This window comes from Hesperophylax consimilis, chromosome 6 (genome assembly GCF_061612785.1).
Source record: "Hesperophylax consimilis isolate HC1 chromosome 6, BYU_Hcon_1.0, whole genome shotgun sequence".
NCBI lineage: Eukaryota > Metazoa > Arthropoda > Insecta > Trichoptera > Limnephilidae > Hesperophylax > Hesperophylax consimilis.
Window position 1 is genome coordinate 39,580,363 of NC_142841.1, and position 16,719 is coordinate 39,597,081.

The following is a 16,719-nucleotide window of genomic DNA, read 5'->3' on the forward strand; positions in this document are numbered from 1 at the left end:
CTTCTGTTTTAAAACGTAGGTTTGGTTACTTAATTCATACCTATCAATTAACTATGTTATCATTAATTGTTTTCTGATTTGGGTTTTTTTCATAATATCCATAGTGATTGATTACACGACTAAATAAATACTAGGATTATTATATTTCCGAAGGTATTAAATTTTAAAATTTCAGACTATGAGATAAGATTTCAAACAAAACTCACAGGGTATTCCATCAATTGTTGTGTTTTTAGTGAAGGCCGCACTTAAGAAGCAAAAAACGAGTTTTTACATAGAGTAATGGTAATAATTATAAAAAATTTTATCAAAACTACGGCATAAAAAAATTGAAAGATGCGACCATGATAAAAACATCGAGATCATTAGACCAGGGCGATGGATCTAAACCAATGAGCTACAGTGGCAAACTTTTGACACGCATTAAATCCAAAATACAGATTTTCTCTAACACTTCCAGCAGAATTTAAATACGTCAACATACACGAAAAAACATTTCATTGAACCACTCGATAAAAGATTGTTTTTCAAATTATCCTAATTGGTATTATTATCTAATCAAAAATATTACCTTATCTCATGCTAATTTTGCTTAAAACATAACATCCGAACTGAAATAACGGTCAGTGCTAAAAAAAGCAAATATGATAAGTGTTTTTTTGATTGCTACCTTTTTGGTTTTCGCTCAAGGTGATTTTTTCTTTATACCCTGTAATCTTAATAAGTAAACGGATTTTAAAACGAGGGCTCTTACGACAGTAACTACCGTTTAGTTATAAGTTTTTTTGTGGTGCCTCTAAAATTACATCTAAATCCAACTTCTTGTCGTATCGTTATCCAATGACCGTTGACCAATTTGCAAATTCCTTCTGTGAGAACTCGGCCGCCTGGGGATAAAGCCAACAGGTCACATCATTTTGAATATTTCCATCATCATCTCCATCGTCCCCCATCCCATGTTCTGCCCAAACTTGGATCCTTCTGATTTCCATATGTTCACTAACATAAAGAAGTAGCTTGGAAGCCAACACTTCGATAACGATAAAGGTTTTTAAAATGCTGTACCTGGTTAGCTATGTTCCCGGGTGGCCGAATTCAATGCAGAAGGATTTAGCAAATGTGAAATGATATGAAAATTGATCGAGTTTAAGTGGTGGCTATGTTAAAATATAGTGAAAATTGTAATTTCAAGAGGCACGTAAGAAAATATTTGTACCTACACAGGTTTTAATTTTATTTTAGCCAAACGGCCCGGCAATTACTTTCCTAACACCGTGTAACCATATCAAAATCAAACATTTAAAACTATTATTATTAGGAAATCAACTAGTGATAATTTTTTTTCTCTTTACAGGTGGGGCAGTTCCCAGGAGATATGGAGGTGGAAAGATAGTGGGTGGAGAAGATGCTGCTATTGAGGATATTCCCTATCAGGCAGGCCTTCTCTGGCTGGACAGGATTGTGTGCGGAGGCTCCGTTATAAGTGCCAACGTTGTTGTCAGTGCTGCTCATTGCTCTGACTCGTAAGTATAATAATAGTTTCTAACATATTCCATTCGAAAATTTTGGAGTACCACACGGTCGCCTTTTGAGTCCTTTTCTATGATTCATGCAAAATAGAAAAAAAAAACATTTATACGATTTAGTGCCCTGAACGAGTTTGCACAGAAGCGTTAATTTTGTATTTTAATAATAATTTAAAACTGACGTTTTTTTTAAATACCTTAAATGCATTGAATTTTTATGCTGGAATGGCAGTTGAAATTCAGCATTTGTTAAACTGATACAATGCAAAAAACCGTATAATGCATTAAAATAATCGAATATTTTTTTAAAAATAAAAGTGGACACAGTTGGTTTTTCACTATAATTTTTTTCCTCACTGTACGAAACTAAATGCAATTCTAAATATCTCATAGTATCAGAAATAAATGCTCGTAATATGGTGATACAAAATGAATCTGAAACCGAAACCGCTCAACTAAACAAAAAACATGTTTATAATTTCAATTATTTATAATTCAATTTTTTTCAAATATCATATTTTTAATAATTTCCGAAAATAACACTACTGAACATATTTATAACAGAACAATCAGAAATGTACACAATCACATCTAGGACTCGAACTCAGTACCCTTGCCTTGACGGGGCACCGCTCTACCAACCGAGCTAGTGGGACCCTATCTCCTTCGGTCATAAAATCATAAAGTTGTGGTTAATAAATGATCAATCCATGTACCTTTAGTTAATACATATCAACAAACAAGTCCTGCTAAGCCAATTGAATTGGCTTGTCAACAGGTGCTTAAAGTTTAGTTACATATACATTTTTGTAAGTTATAATTTACATCTTATATCTACAGAATCAACAATTTTTTCGTACAATTTTTCATACATATTTAAGTAAATATTTTTTTCCGATAGCCAATTTTTAACCATATATTTAACCTTATTCATAGATTTACATTGCTTCATAGTGTCAGGTAATAAATTAAATATCTTCGGTATGTTGTATTCAAACGTTCTCTGTCCATATTATTAAATTTCGGGACTATTAACCCGTCATTGCGCGTGTAAATGTAACTTAATGTAAATTCCCAAACTCTTTGTTTTTAGTGAGCTGCATTAGATATATTATGTATTTACAATTACTCGTCAGAAATATATTTTGCGAATGTCTGCAATAAAATCTGTGAAATGTACCTACTTAGAAATAAGACTTACTCATGTACACATAATCATACAATGTTATAGACATAGACTTAAGATATTTTGATTCGGTGGATCCTGCAGACAAGCTAGCATGTGACTGCTTTGTTGGTCTAATAAAAAAAATAATAAAAAAAAAATATATATATATATATATATATCTTGTCTCTCACCATTCTCCTCAAAACCTCCACTGTTCTACGAAGTCTACACACTTTTCCACGGAGTGCCTCTGGGTCGTCTCTACACGGATACCCATTTGTACATAAATTTCGGATTTTCGTAACAAAATCATCTGGACTTCTTTCTAAGCATACAGCTCGTCTCAATCGCTGTGCTTTAATAACATTGTGAAAACTTATTTATAATTTTGTTTTTATATTTCAGACCTGCAAATGAATATCGAGTCCGTGTTGGAATTAACAAAAACTACGATCCATCCAACGAGGAAGGCCAGATCGTCGATGTCACTAAAATCATCATCCACCCACAGTACGATGATTGGGATATTGACTATGACGTAGCATTGTTCTTCCTGGCCACTCCACTGGTGATAGATGGCATCACAGTACGCCCTATCGGCCTTCCTACCCAAGGACAGGACTTCGCCGATGGTCTTCTTGTCACCGCTTCTGGATGGGGCAATTTAGAGGTATAAAATTTAATAAAGATAACAAGCATAACTATACAAAAACAAGTACACAAATAATGAGTAGGTATCTGGTCTTTGTATTGAAGATAGTAGAAGCAATATACACCAGTACTATGAGTAATTCAAAGGGAAGAGAACATTTTTACCAAATCACTAAAGAAATATTCAATGCAATTGGTTATTTCGATTAATTGACTGATCGAGTAGTATAGTGAGGTCCTATTTTAACACGATCATTTTTTATTTCATCTTAAAATTTGTTTTTCAATTCCGCTTCTGGTTCAAGATGGTAGCCGTTGCAATGGTCTAGCAGAGATTATTTTTCAATTGTGAAATCGTCAAAAAAAAAGAATTTTCAGTCAGTGACATATCTTTGGACAAATTTTATAATTCCTTATTTAAAATAGAAAAAGTTTTTTTAAATATACTAATGTGGGTAGGTTTTTAAGTACCTACTTATAAATCTTATGTTTTCAGAAGAAATTTTAGTTTTGATTTTATACATTTAATTGTTTAAGAAACATAAATAGTTTTATACTCATTTAATGTCAAGAAGAGGATGATTAAAAAGAGGCAAATTATTAATCAAATAAGATAAATTAAGAAACATGCTTTTTTGGACGTGAGGGTTACTGTTCACATAACTTTCCTCATAGGATTTTATTTTGGTTTATAACAAATATTTGGATAATACCTTTGCTTCCAGCGTTATGTCTAATGTTTTGATACCATTTATTTGCTCATTTTTAACAAAATGATGTTAAAGTTACATAAGAAATTTTCTATCTAGTCTCTATACACTTACATAAAAGTACGAGAAATTGGAAAACGCTGAAAATTTTAACTTCAGTCCAACCCCGCGGATGACAAGTTTTTTTTATTTTTTATTCTTTATATTGGCTTTCACCCATTAAGAGTGATCTTGGCCATACATTACAACATTTTTCTTATTAATAAATACAACAAATTACAGGATAAAATTGACATGATTGACAAAACAACATTGATAAAACAACATAACATAACGTAACATAAATAAACCAAACATAACATAAACATAACATAAATATAACATAACATTACATAAACATAACATACTTAACATAAACGGTACAGAGCTGGTAACAGTAGATTATCACAAATTTATAAAAATAGGAACCTGTGTACAATATAAGTGGGCGCTTTTCGTTATTAAACCAAAGATTTTTCTAAAATTAGTAGCGTTTTTTTAAAACAGAATTATGAAATTGGCAATCTTATAAACAAACACAGCATATGGGAGTAATCAAATGTGATTATAAAACATAAAGATAAACATAACACAAACATACTATGAACCTAACATAAACATATCGTAACATAAAATGCACATAACATGAACATAACATATCATAAACATAAACCTACCATAAACATACCATGGGTGTAACATAATCATAACTTAACAAAAACAATACAGAGCTGGTAATAATGGGTAATTACAAAATTATAAAAATAGGAACCTGTGCACAATAGTAGTGGGCATTTTTTGTTATTTAAAAGAACAGATTTTTCCAAAATTAGAAGCATTATTTTTTTTAAAACAGTTCTATGATATGAATATAAACAAGTACAATAAAAGAATCAAAAAAAATATACAAATGCATAAAGAATAGTGTTTTAACTCAGTCAAAATATGCAGAGTTGGGATTAGTAAAAATAGATGAAAATAGGAACCTGAACAAGTGAATACAAATGAAAGTGAAAGAAATTTGGTTTATATTTATTATTATGGTCAGATATTAAGGCCATTTTTATAAATAAATTTTGCCAACAAATGGTAAATTTCAGGAGTATTTAAACTAAGAAGGCAGGGTATACTGGTAGGCAATTTAATATCAAGTTTTACCAATTCATGCACGAAGTTTGGAAATTGGTCATTGATAGGACACTCAAAAAAATTATTGTCCAGAGTATCCTCTGACCCACAATCACAGTACGGCGAACTGACTTTGTGGAACCTGGCAAGATGGCTAAGACAACAAGTGTGACCCAGCCGCATTCGGGTTAAGGAATAAATATATTTTTTAGGCATGGTAGTGTATTTGTGAAACCAGGGCTTAACAGGAATAGAAGGTTGAATTAATGAGTACTGGTGACCTTTTATCAGAGAAGATTTTTTCCATTCAGAAGACCATTGGAGTTGGTACTTAGTTTTTAGAATAGGGAAATGGTCTCTAACCGGAATAGGGATATCACTTAACGGACCATGGGCAGTGCGGATGACAAGTTAAACACCTTTGAACTTCACCCCAACCCCGCGGATGAAAAGTTGAAAACGTTTGAACTTCACCCAAAACCTGCGGGTGACATGTTGAAAACATTTGAACTTTACCCCAAACCCGCGGATGACATGTTGAAAACATTTGAACTTTACCCCAAACCCGCGGATGACATGTTGAAAAACTGAAGTTTATTGTAGTACGAATGTACTTGTCAAAACCATATTGATAATTTTTAATCGGTAATTTTAATTTTGAATATGAACAAGTCTCAATGGCAGCGCAGGATGTAACTAGGTATACTTATGATTTACTAAGTATATATATAATTTTTTTAACTGCTCCCAACCGTCTGAAGCCCGTGATACTATAGCATCCCTAATCGGAGTATTTTGTGAGGCTAAAGGTAGTGGGGAAGGGAATGAGATGGGAAAGAAGAAAGTGGGGATGTACCTAGCATATTCAAAGCTGGTCACCGAACACGGACAAAGCCATTTAAAGCAACGTTTCAATTCTGAATGGTGGTCTTACACCAGGACAATACTGAGAGTATCTTCCACTCTGGAATGTGCCACTATATATATATTATTTTAAGAATAAATGTATTGGCTCCCGCCTAGGTGTCTTACACTCTCCGATTATATAGACGGCAGAAGAAGTTTTTGAAATATGTTCAGTTTATTTATAACCTAGGAATTAAATATGAGTTGATAATCATAACCCATGAGTTACATTCCATTGTAATTGTGTTGTGCAATGTGCATTACCCGACTCACTGGCCAATGTTTGTTCTGAGATGGACTTAAATCTTTTTCTTATCTACTTTTATGAGAATTTTCATTTATTTCATTCCATTCTAGTACTCAAAAACAATTATTGATTTAAATTGGAAAATATATTTAAATTTATTTATTTTTGTTTCTAGGAAGGAGGATCTAGTGGCAAGCCCGCAATCCTGCAGAAGGTTGCTCTCCCGATCGTTAACCAGAGAGTGTGCCAAAGGATTTACGGAGTTTTCAACTGGCCGATAACTACCAGGATGATCTGCGCAGGGCTGGTTGAAGAGGGCGGAAAGGACACTTGTCAGGGAGACTCCGGAGGTCCTTTGGCATCTGGTTCCACCCTGGTTGGAATCACCTCCTGGGGCCAGGGATGCGCCCAGCCCGGCTACCCTGGAGTCTACGCCCGCGTTGCAACTATGAGTGATTGGATCAAATTTAATATGCAAACGTAATTTTTTTAAATAAAAATACTTTATCTACAATAAACATAATCACGGCGCTACTTCCCAGGGTGGGATTTTTCGTTTTTTAAGGTTTTCTACTGGTAGCTGTTTCTTCACGTTCGCCTTCAGTCCTCCGTCCTTTCCGTTCCAATCCTAGCAGTCTATCAATCCCTTCCTTGCCTCTGGGTCGCTTCTAGTGGGACATCCACTCGATCATAACTTGCTATATTATATATATATATATATATACTACTAGCACATAATAAACAATGGTCCTCCGATCATCAGCGATGCGTGTTTGGAACAAGAAAGAGATTGAATTGACAATTTAATAAATAAATAACATTTAAATGAAATTGTAATTTTATTTATTTATTTACTAACGGCTTCGGGGAGGAAATATTTTTACTCACATATTATGTATTTTAACACAATCTTAAAATGCATTACTACCAAAAACTTAATTTCAACTAAATTACCGTAAGAATTTTTTTTATTCAAATTACCGGATATGGGAAGTAAATTTATTTAGCATTTTCGTTCAAATTTATGTAATAATAATGTTCCTTGTACGAATAGTTTGGCGCCATCTTGAATATTTAAAGAAACATTATCTACTATCAGTAATTTGACACGCATATGAAGCTTAACATAATTTATGATAATGGATTGTTAACCATTTCATGTAGCTTATGGCTTTACGAAAAATATAATGAAAAGTGGACGCCTCCACATTGGGTGGAAGAAGAACTGTCATGAAGAAAAGGAGAACGAAGAAAAGTGACAATCGAGGATGAAAGTACTTAAATCGTGTTAAAACTCAAAATACCCAATGTATGAGAATTTTTTGCTTAAACCTTCCCCACCCCCTCCCATTTTAGCCTCACAACAAATCCAAAAATATGAACACCGTTGCTCCTCTGGCTTAGTTAGGATATTCGCTTGGAGTTAATAGTTAGAATGTTAGCTTGGAGTTAATAGTTAGGATGTTAGCTTGGAGTTAATAGTTAGAATGTTAGCTTAGAGTTAATAGTTAGGATGTTAGCTTGGAGTTAATAGTTAGGATGTTAGCTTTGAGTTAATAGTTAGGATGTAAGCTTGGAGTTAATAGTTAGGATGTTAGCTTCGAGTTAATAGTTAGGATGTAAGCTTGGATGTTTAGTTGGGATGTTTGTGCGGTATTCATAACAAAATGTTAAAATGATATGATGTATGGTGTATTCTATATGAATACGACGCATGAGCTAGCATAAGCAATAAATAGTAAATTTGAATATTGGTGGAACAGTTAGAATATACAATTATAGTCACAATTAATTTAATACACTTGATTTTGCCTTCATTATATAATACAATAATTAACGTTACAAATCATTCGCAGAATCTTCTGTTTTTAATGTAGGTTTGGTACTTTAAAAAATCACACACATCAATTAACTATGTTATCATCAATTGTTTTCTGATTTGGGTTTTTTTCATAATATCCATAGTGATTGATTACACGAGTAAATGAATACTAGGATTTTTATATTTAAAAAAATCAGACTGTGAGATAAGATTACAAATAAAACTCACAGGGTATTCCATCAATTGTTGTGTTTTTAGTGAAGGCCGCACTTAATTGTAATAATTAATACATTATTTATCAAAACTACGGCATAAAAAATTGACAGATGCGACCGCGATTAAAATGCCGAGATCCTTAGAACAGGGCGATGGCTCTAATCCAATGAGCTACAATGGCAAACTTTTGACACGAATCAAATCCAAAATGCAGTTTTTGTCTAACTCTTCCGGCAGAAGAGTTACATACTAACTATAAGATAATTTAAATACGACAACATACACGAAAAAATATACAGTTCATCGAACAACTCTACAAAAAGATTGTTTTTCAAATTATCCTAATTGGTGTTATTATCTAATCAAAAATATTGCGTTATCTCATACTTATTTTGCTTAAAACATAACATCCGAAATGAAATAACGGTCAGTGCTAAAAAAAGCAAATATGATAAGTGTTTTTTTGATTGCTACCTTTTTGGTTTTCGCTCAAGGTGATTTTTTCTTTATACCCTGTAATCTTAATAAGTAAACGGATTTTAAAACGAGGGCTCTTACGACAGTAACTACCGTTTAGTTATAAGTTTTTTTGTGGTGCCTCTAAAATTACATCTAAATCCAACTTCTTGTCGTATCGTTATCCAATGACCGTTGACCAATTTGCAAATTCCTTCTGTGAGAACTCGGCCGCCTGGGGATAAAGCCAACAGGTCACATCATTTTGAATATTTCCATCATCATCTCCATCGTCCCCCATCCCATGTTCTGCCCAAACTTGGATCCTTCTGATTTCCATATGTTCACTAACATAAAGAAGTAGCTTGGAAGCCAACACTTCGATAACGATAAAGGTTTTTAAAATGCTGTACCTGGTTAGCTATGTTCCCGGGTGGCCGAATTCAATGCAGAAGGATTTAGCAAATGTGAAATGATATGAAAATTGATCGAGTTTAAGTGGTGGCTATGTTAAAATATAGTGAAAATTGTAATTTCAAGAGGCACGTAAGAAAATATTTGTACCTACACAGGTTTTAATTTTATTTTAGCCAAACGGCCCGGCAATTACTTTCCTAACACCGTGTAACCATATCAAAATCAAACATTTAAAACTATTATTATTAGGAAATCAACTAGTGATAATTTTTTTTCTCTTTACAGGTGGGGCAGTTCCCAGGAGATATGGAGGTGGAAAGATAGTGGGTGGAGAAGATGCTGCTATTGAGGATATTCCCTATCAGGCAGGCCTTCTCTGGCTGGACAGGATTGTGTGCGGAGGCTCCGTTATAAGTGCCAATGTGGTTATCAGTGCGGCTCATTGTTCTTACTTGTAAGTATAATAACCGTTTTTAACATATTCTATTCGAACATTTTGGAGTACCGAACGGTCGCCTTTTGATTCCTTTTCTATAATTCATGCATAATAGAAAAAAAAAACATTAATATGATTTAGTGCTCTGAACTAGTTTGTGCAGAAGTGTTATTTTTGTAGTTTAGTAATAATTTAAAAACTGATTTTTTTTAAATACCTTAAATGCATTGAAATTTTATGATGGATTGTCAGTTGAAATTTACCATTTGTTAATCTGATATAATGCAAAAAAACGTAGAATGCGTTCAAATAATCGAATATTTTTTGAAAAGGAAAAGTGGACACAGTTGGTTTTTCAATATATTTATTTTTCCTCACTGTACGAAACTAAATGCAATTCTAAATATCTCATAGTATCAGAAATATATAATATTCTGATACCAATTGAAACTGAAACCGAAACCACACAACTGAACAAAAAACAGCATGTTTTTAATTATAAATATTTATAACTATACGACATAAAAAAATCATAAATATATACAGTCTACAGTATATACATCTATGACTCAAAATCAGGAACCGTGCCTTGACGGGGCACCGCTCTACCAAGAGATAATGGGACCCTATCTCCTTAGGTCATATTTAACTGAATTATACATCGAATAAGAACTACAAACATTGTCTCCATTTGTCTCATAGTAAATTTTTATTAGCAGCTATCTTTATGTATGATCGCAAAATTCAACGCGAACTTAATGCAATCTAGACAGTGTCTTAAGATAAATATATCTTAGTTTAATTTTAATGTGCGACATCTATTGACTTTTTCTGCAAGTCTAGGATGATTTTGTTTTAATAACTTAATAAAATATGTCAGGTTATTCGTAACCCGGCAATGCATGTCTTTCTTAAAAAAAACAAAAAACATATAATTATTATACAAACGTATATTTCTGCATTATGTAAAATTTTGGCATATTTTATGTTTGTAAAAGCCTTATGGGCGTTCAGTCATTGAAAAAATATCTGGAATATTGCGGTATTCTATGATGAAGCGACATTTCCAAAATAATATGAAAACTCTTCATCATCATTAACTATGTTCTCCACTGACTGCGGTCTCTCACCATTTGCCTTCAATCTTCCTCTGTTCCACGCAGTCCATAAAGAACATAATGATGATGAAAACTTTTCATTAATATGTACCTTTATTTTCTAGAGACTGCGGTCTCTCACATTTGCCTGCAATCTTCTGCTGTTCCACGCAGTCTGTGGAGAATATAATGATACAATATATAACAGTTCCACGAATCTACACTTTTCCACGGAGTGCCTCAGGTTCGTCTCACGGTGATACTAGTTTGATCACAAGTTTCGGAATTTCGTATCATAATCATCTGGACTTCTTTTTACACATACAGCTCGTTTTAATCACGATGCTTTTATGAAAACTAATTTATAATTTCGATTTAATATTTCAGACCTGCAAATGAATACCGAGCCCGTGTTGGAATTAACAAAAACTTTGATCCATTCAACGAGGAAGGCCAGATCGTTGACGTCACTAAAATCATCATACACCCACAGTACGATGATAGGGATATTGACTACGACGTAGCATTGTTCTTTCTGGCCACTCCACTGGTGATAGATGGCATCACAGTACGCCCTATCGGCCTTCCTACCCAAGGACAGGACTTCGCCGATGGTCTTCTTGTCACCGCTTCTGGATGGGGCAGTTTAGAGGTATACATTTTAATATCAATTACAAGCATATCTATATTTAAAAATGATTAACGCTAGGCCGAAAGATGAAAGTTGCACAAACAAGTACATAAATAATGAGTAGGTATCTGGTCATTGTATTGGAGATAGTAGAAGCAATATGCACCAGTACTATTAGTAATTCAAAGGGAAGAGAACATTTTTACCAAATCACTAAAGAAATATTCAATGCAATTGGTTATTTCGATTAATTGACTGATCGAGTAGTATAGTGAGGTCCTATTTTAAATCGACCATTTTGTATTTCATCTCTCTTAAAATTTGTTTGTACATTCCGTTTCCGGTTCAAGATGGTGGCCGTTGCAATGGTCCAGCATAGATTATTTTTCAAATATGAAATTGTCAAAAAAAATAATATTCATTCAGTCATTGATATTTCTTTGGACAATTTTTATAATTCCTAATTTCAAATAGAATTTTGTTTTTAAAATATACGTTTTATAATTAAGTGGGTTAGTATTTAAGTACCTGCATAAAAATCTTAATTTCATAGGAAATTTTAGTTTGGATTTAATACATTTAATTGTTTAAGAAACATAAATAGTATTATACTCATTTAATGTGCAGAAAAGGGTGATAAAAAAACAGACCAATTATTAATCAAATAAGAAAATATTTTTGTGAACTGTTCACATAACTTTCGTTATAGGATTTTATTTCGGTTTAAAACGAATTATTTGAATAATAAATAATACCTATGCTTCCAGCGTTCTATCTAATGTTTTGTATTACCTTACCTTGCTCATTTTTGACAAAATGATGTTAAATGTACATATGAAATTTTCTATCCATTCTCTATACACTTACATAAAAGTACAAGGAATTAGAAAACGCTGAAAATTTTAACTTCACTCCAACCCCGCGGACGACAAGTTGAAAACGTTTGAACTTCACCCCAACCCCGCGGATGACAAGTTGAAAACATTTGAACTTCACCCCAACCCCGCGGATGACAATTTGAAAACGTTTGAACTTCACCCCGAACCCGCGGATGACATGGTGAAAACCTTTGAACTTTACCCCAAACCCGCGGATGACATGTTGAAAACCTTTGAACTTTACCCCAAACCCGCGGATGACATGTTGAAAACCTTTGAACTTTACCCCAAACCCGCGGATGACATGTTGAAAACCTTTGAACTTCACTCCAACCCCCTCGGATTCCAAGTTGAAAAAATGAAGTTTATGATAAGTACGCATGTATTTGGTAAAATCTGTTAATATGTTAATCTGTTTAATTTTAAATATGATAAAGTCTCAATGGCGGCGCAGGATGTAGCTAGGTATACTTATAATTTACTACGTGTATATATACAATTTTGTAACTGCTCTCAACTGTCTGTAGCCAGTGATACTATGGCATCCCCAATCGGAGTATTTTGTGAGGCTGAAGGTAGTTGAGAAGGGAAGGAGATATGGAAGAAGGTGGGGATGTAACTAGCATATTCAAATCTGGTCACCGAACACGGCCAAAACCATTTAAAGCAACGTTTCAATTCTGAATGGTGGTCTTACACCAGGACAATACTCAGAGTATCTTCAACTCTAGAATGTGCCACTATATATATTATTTTAAGAATAAATCTACTGGTTCCCGCCTAGGTGTCTTACACTCTCCCTTATATAGACGGCAGAAGAAGCTTTTCAAATATTTTTAGTTTATTTTTAACATAAAAATTAAATATGAGTTTATAATCATAAACCGTGCGTTACTTTCCATTGTGATTACCCGCCTCACCGTTATGAGAATTGTCATTTTATTTTATTTATTTCGTTCCACCCTAGTACTACAATGAAACAATTATTGATTTAAGTTGATTGATTTAAGTAACAATTATATATGAGGAAAATCATATTACATACTCAAAAACAGAGGCACTACTTAGCTTCCGTAAACCACTGTCATAATACAAGACATGCAAAAAAAAAACCAACAGTTCCGCCCACCACTTCCTCATCTTTAGCACAGAGACAATTCTCATACTTAGGCCCTAAACTGCTCAATCTCATACCTGATGCATGGAAGGCAAAGAGTACTAATATTCTGCGTATGCAGGTAAACAATTGGCTTCTGGTTTTGGGGAGAGCTGAATGCGAGAATATGCTAAAAAACAGTAATTAAATTGTAAATTTTGTCTTCTTTACATTCTTCTTTACATTTTAACTTATATTGGTATTATATTAGCATTACAGGAACTGTATTTTTACATAAAGAAAGTTCGAAAATTGTTCAATTCTTCGTGATATTTTTCCTTAAAGGAAAAGTTCCTTCTTTACTTTCATTTTTTATTTTTTGTTATTTTTCATTTCCTTGTTTTATCTATTAATATTTCTTTAGTTTATTATATCAGCTAAACAATAGTAAAAAAAAAAAAAAAAAAAAAAAAACCTAACCTAGCCTAACCTAACCCAACCTAACCTAACCTAACCTAACACTATAATACACTATAATTTACTATAATTTTACATGTAAAAACATTATCATATTGGAATGTCCTAAAACGGGCAATCGCCTAGTTGGACATTTTAAGTTCATTAATTGTATTATGTAATATTTACAAACAAACAATAAATAAAATAAATAAAAAAAAAAGTTGGAATATATTAATTTTTTTTTGTTTTTCTAGCAAGGATCTAGTAGCAAGCCCGCAATCCTGCAGAAGGTTTCTCTCCCGATCGTTAACCAGAGAGTGTGCGAAAGGATTTACGGAGTTTTCGACTGGCCGATCACTACCAGGATGATCTGCGCGGGACTCATTGAAGAGGGCGGAAAGGACACTTGTCAGGGAGACTCCGGAGGTCCTTTGGCATCTGGCTCCACCCTGGTTGGAATCACCTCCTGGGGCGAGGGATGCGCCCAGCCCGGCTACCCTGGAGTCTACGCCCGCGTTGCAACTATGAGTGATTGGATCAAAGTTAATATGCAAACGTAATTTTTTTTTTTTTTTTTTAAATAACTTATATAAAATTTCTAGCGGCGTTACTTCACAGGGTGGAATTTTTCGTCTTCCTCAAAGGTTTTCTACTGGTAGCTGTCCCTTCACGTTTGCCTTAATTCCTCCATCCTTTCCGTCTTGCTGCAATCCTGGCAGTCTATCAACCTCTTCCTTGCCTCTGGGTCGCTTCTAGCAGGACACCCACTCAGTCATATCTTGCTATATTATGTTACTACTCGCACATAACAAACAATGATCATCAGCGCTGTGTGTTTGGAGAAATAGATTCTATAGATTATTTAATCAATAAATAACATTTTAATCAAATTTTCATTTTATTTATTTATTAAATAACTCCCTTGGGGAGGAAATATTGTAACTTACGTATTTTGTATTTAAACACAATCTTAAAATGCATTATTACCAAAAACTTCATTTCAACTAAATTACCGTAAGAAATTTTTTTATTCATATTACCGGAAATGGGAAATAATTTTTTTTAACATTTTCGTTAAAATTCATGTAATAATAATGTTTTTTGTACGAATAGTTTGTCGCCTTCATGAATATTATAGAAACATTATCTACTATCAGTAACTTGACAAATTACGGTAGTACTGACAAATATAATGCATTTGGAAGTAGAAGCTTAAAATAATTTATGATAATGGATTGTTTACCAATTTCTGTCATTAAAACATTTTTTTTACAGTTATTAAGTTTAAAAGAAGATCTGTTTTTGGTAATCATTCGTATTTAAGTAATTATGCGTGTTTAAGAGTGAGTCCAAACAGTTAATATTATTAAGCTCCATTGAGGTGATTTGCTCACAATATATGGGCTATAGAAATGGCGCAAACATTAATTACATTTTTGAAAAGTCTTTCGGCACCTCTTACCTTTACTCATCGCAACGTATTATTTACCTCGCATCACAATGCAATCTATGAGTAGCTCCTGTTTTTTTCCAACAGAATTCTGTGGTAGATGGGGTGGGGGCTTTGAACCATCCCTATTCATCCCTCTCCTGCCTGTGCCACTGAAAAGGGTTTTACTGCCGAGACAGACAATTAGCAATTATTGAAAACGTTTTAAGAAGGCTTATTAAAAAAAATGTTTATTGTTTAATATTTCCCTCTATGTATTTTTTAAGAATAAGTAATGAAAAATATAATCTGCCTACCGTTTATTGCCAATTATCAGTGCCAGCAGGTTTTGTCTAGTAAGGTCACCTCCATGAACATTATTCTCAACATTCAACAGCACTGGATGAAATTAATTATACATTGTTTGTGAAAGCTATTTTCCCATATGATTATCTCAACGGTAGAGGACAAGACAAACCTTTGTAACCCGCAAAAAGTTCATTTGAGTTTGTAAACTATTAAGCATTAGTTATACTTATTTATTCGATTGCCAAAACTTCTGACATAGGTCACCCCAAGAGGTTGGCTACGTTTGGTGAGTTAGCAGGGGTGCACGGGTGCAAGGGGTGAGGTTTTTCCGGGTTTGTCAGGCGACATGTACGTCTGCCCCCCAACTGCATGACATAGCGTTCTTTCGCACAAACATTTAGAATAAGGGTAATAAATGTCAAAGCTTTCAGACAAATACTTCGTTTATCAACATTCGAATTGACTCCTAAATAGTACCAATAAACGTACATCTTCTGCAACGATGACAGTAAGTTACCTTTTGTTTTGGTGTTCCAATGGCTGACTCAATATTCGGCTAGATAGAGAAAGTCAACAAAATTCTATTATATTACATACGGTCAGTTTTATTCAACGGTTATATTTTTATAGTCAGTTTTGAACAAGTTATTTTTAAATGGTGCAGTTTTAGTTATAATTAATTCAATTAATTGTCATGTTGTATGGTAGAAATAAAATGATTTGAGTTACTTTAAATTCTTTAAATAGAAGTCTTAAAGAAACTTACATGATTTATTATGAGTAGTTTTTTCTTATTAACTAACTGACACATACCCGGCGTTGCTTGATTTTTCTATACTTTCAAAAAAATATATATAAATGTATTATATATATATATATATATATTTATAAACCTTCCGGAAAAAAATCTCTAAATGATAGTGAAAACCTTATCAAACTCTGTTTCATATGTAAGAATAACCAAGCGCACAAAGAGACAGACGCGAATAGTGTCATTGTTTTATACTATTTAGAGATAACAATGTATTGTCACATTTTTTTGTAGTGAGCAATTCACCCTAAAAATTTAAGATATATGGTTAACCCTTTGTGGATTAT

The 16,719-nt window shown here is 33.3% G+C and overlaps 2 protein-coding genes across 2 annotated transcripts; both read left to right on the top strand.

Annotated features, from left to right (window-relative positions):
• The first annotated feature begins 628 nt into the window (after positions 1–628).
• Positions 629–6,926, top strand: LOC149423344 (trypsin-1-like). The gene is made up of 4 exons (XM_089632676.1): positions 629–690; positions 1,355–1,523; positions 3,100–3,364; positions 6,551–6,926. Exons 1-4 carry the CDS (start codon positions 645–647, stop codon positions 6,857–6,859), a joined length of 789 nt encoding a protein of 262 aa, XP_089488802.1. The 5' UTR covers positions 629–644; the 3' UTR covers positions 6,860–6,926.
• A 1,928-nt stretch (positions 6,927–8,854) lies between these two features.
• On the top strand, positions 8,855–14,443 carry LOC149423345 (trypsin-1-like). The gene is made up of 5 exons (XM_089632729.1): positions 8,855–8,907; positions 9,572–9,733; positions 11,044–11,086; positions 11,207–11,471; positions 14,138–14,443. The coding sequence occupies exons 1-5, from the start codon at positions 8,862–8,864 to the stop codon at positions 14,441–14,443; spliced, it is 822 nt and encodes a 273-aa protein (XP_089488855.1). The 5' UTR covers positions 8,855–8,861.
• Positions 14,444–16,719: the final 2,276 nt, after the last annotated feature.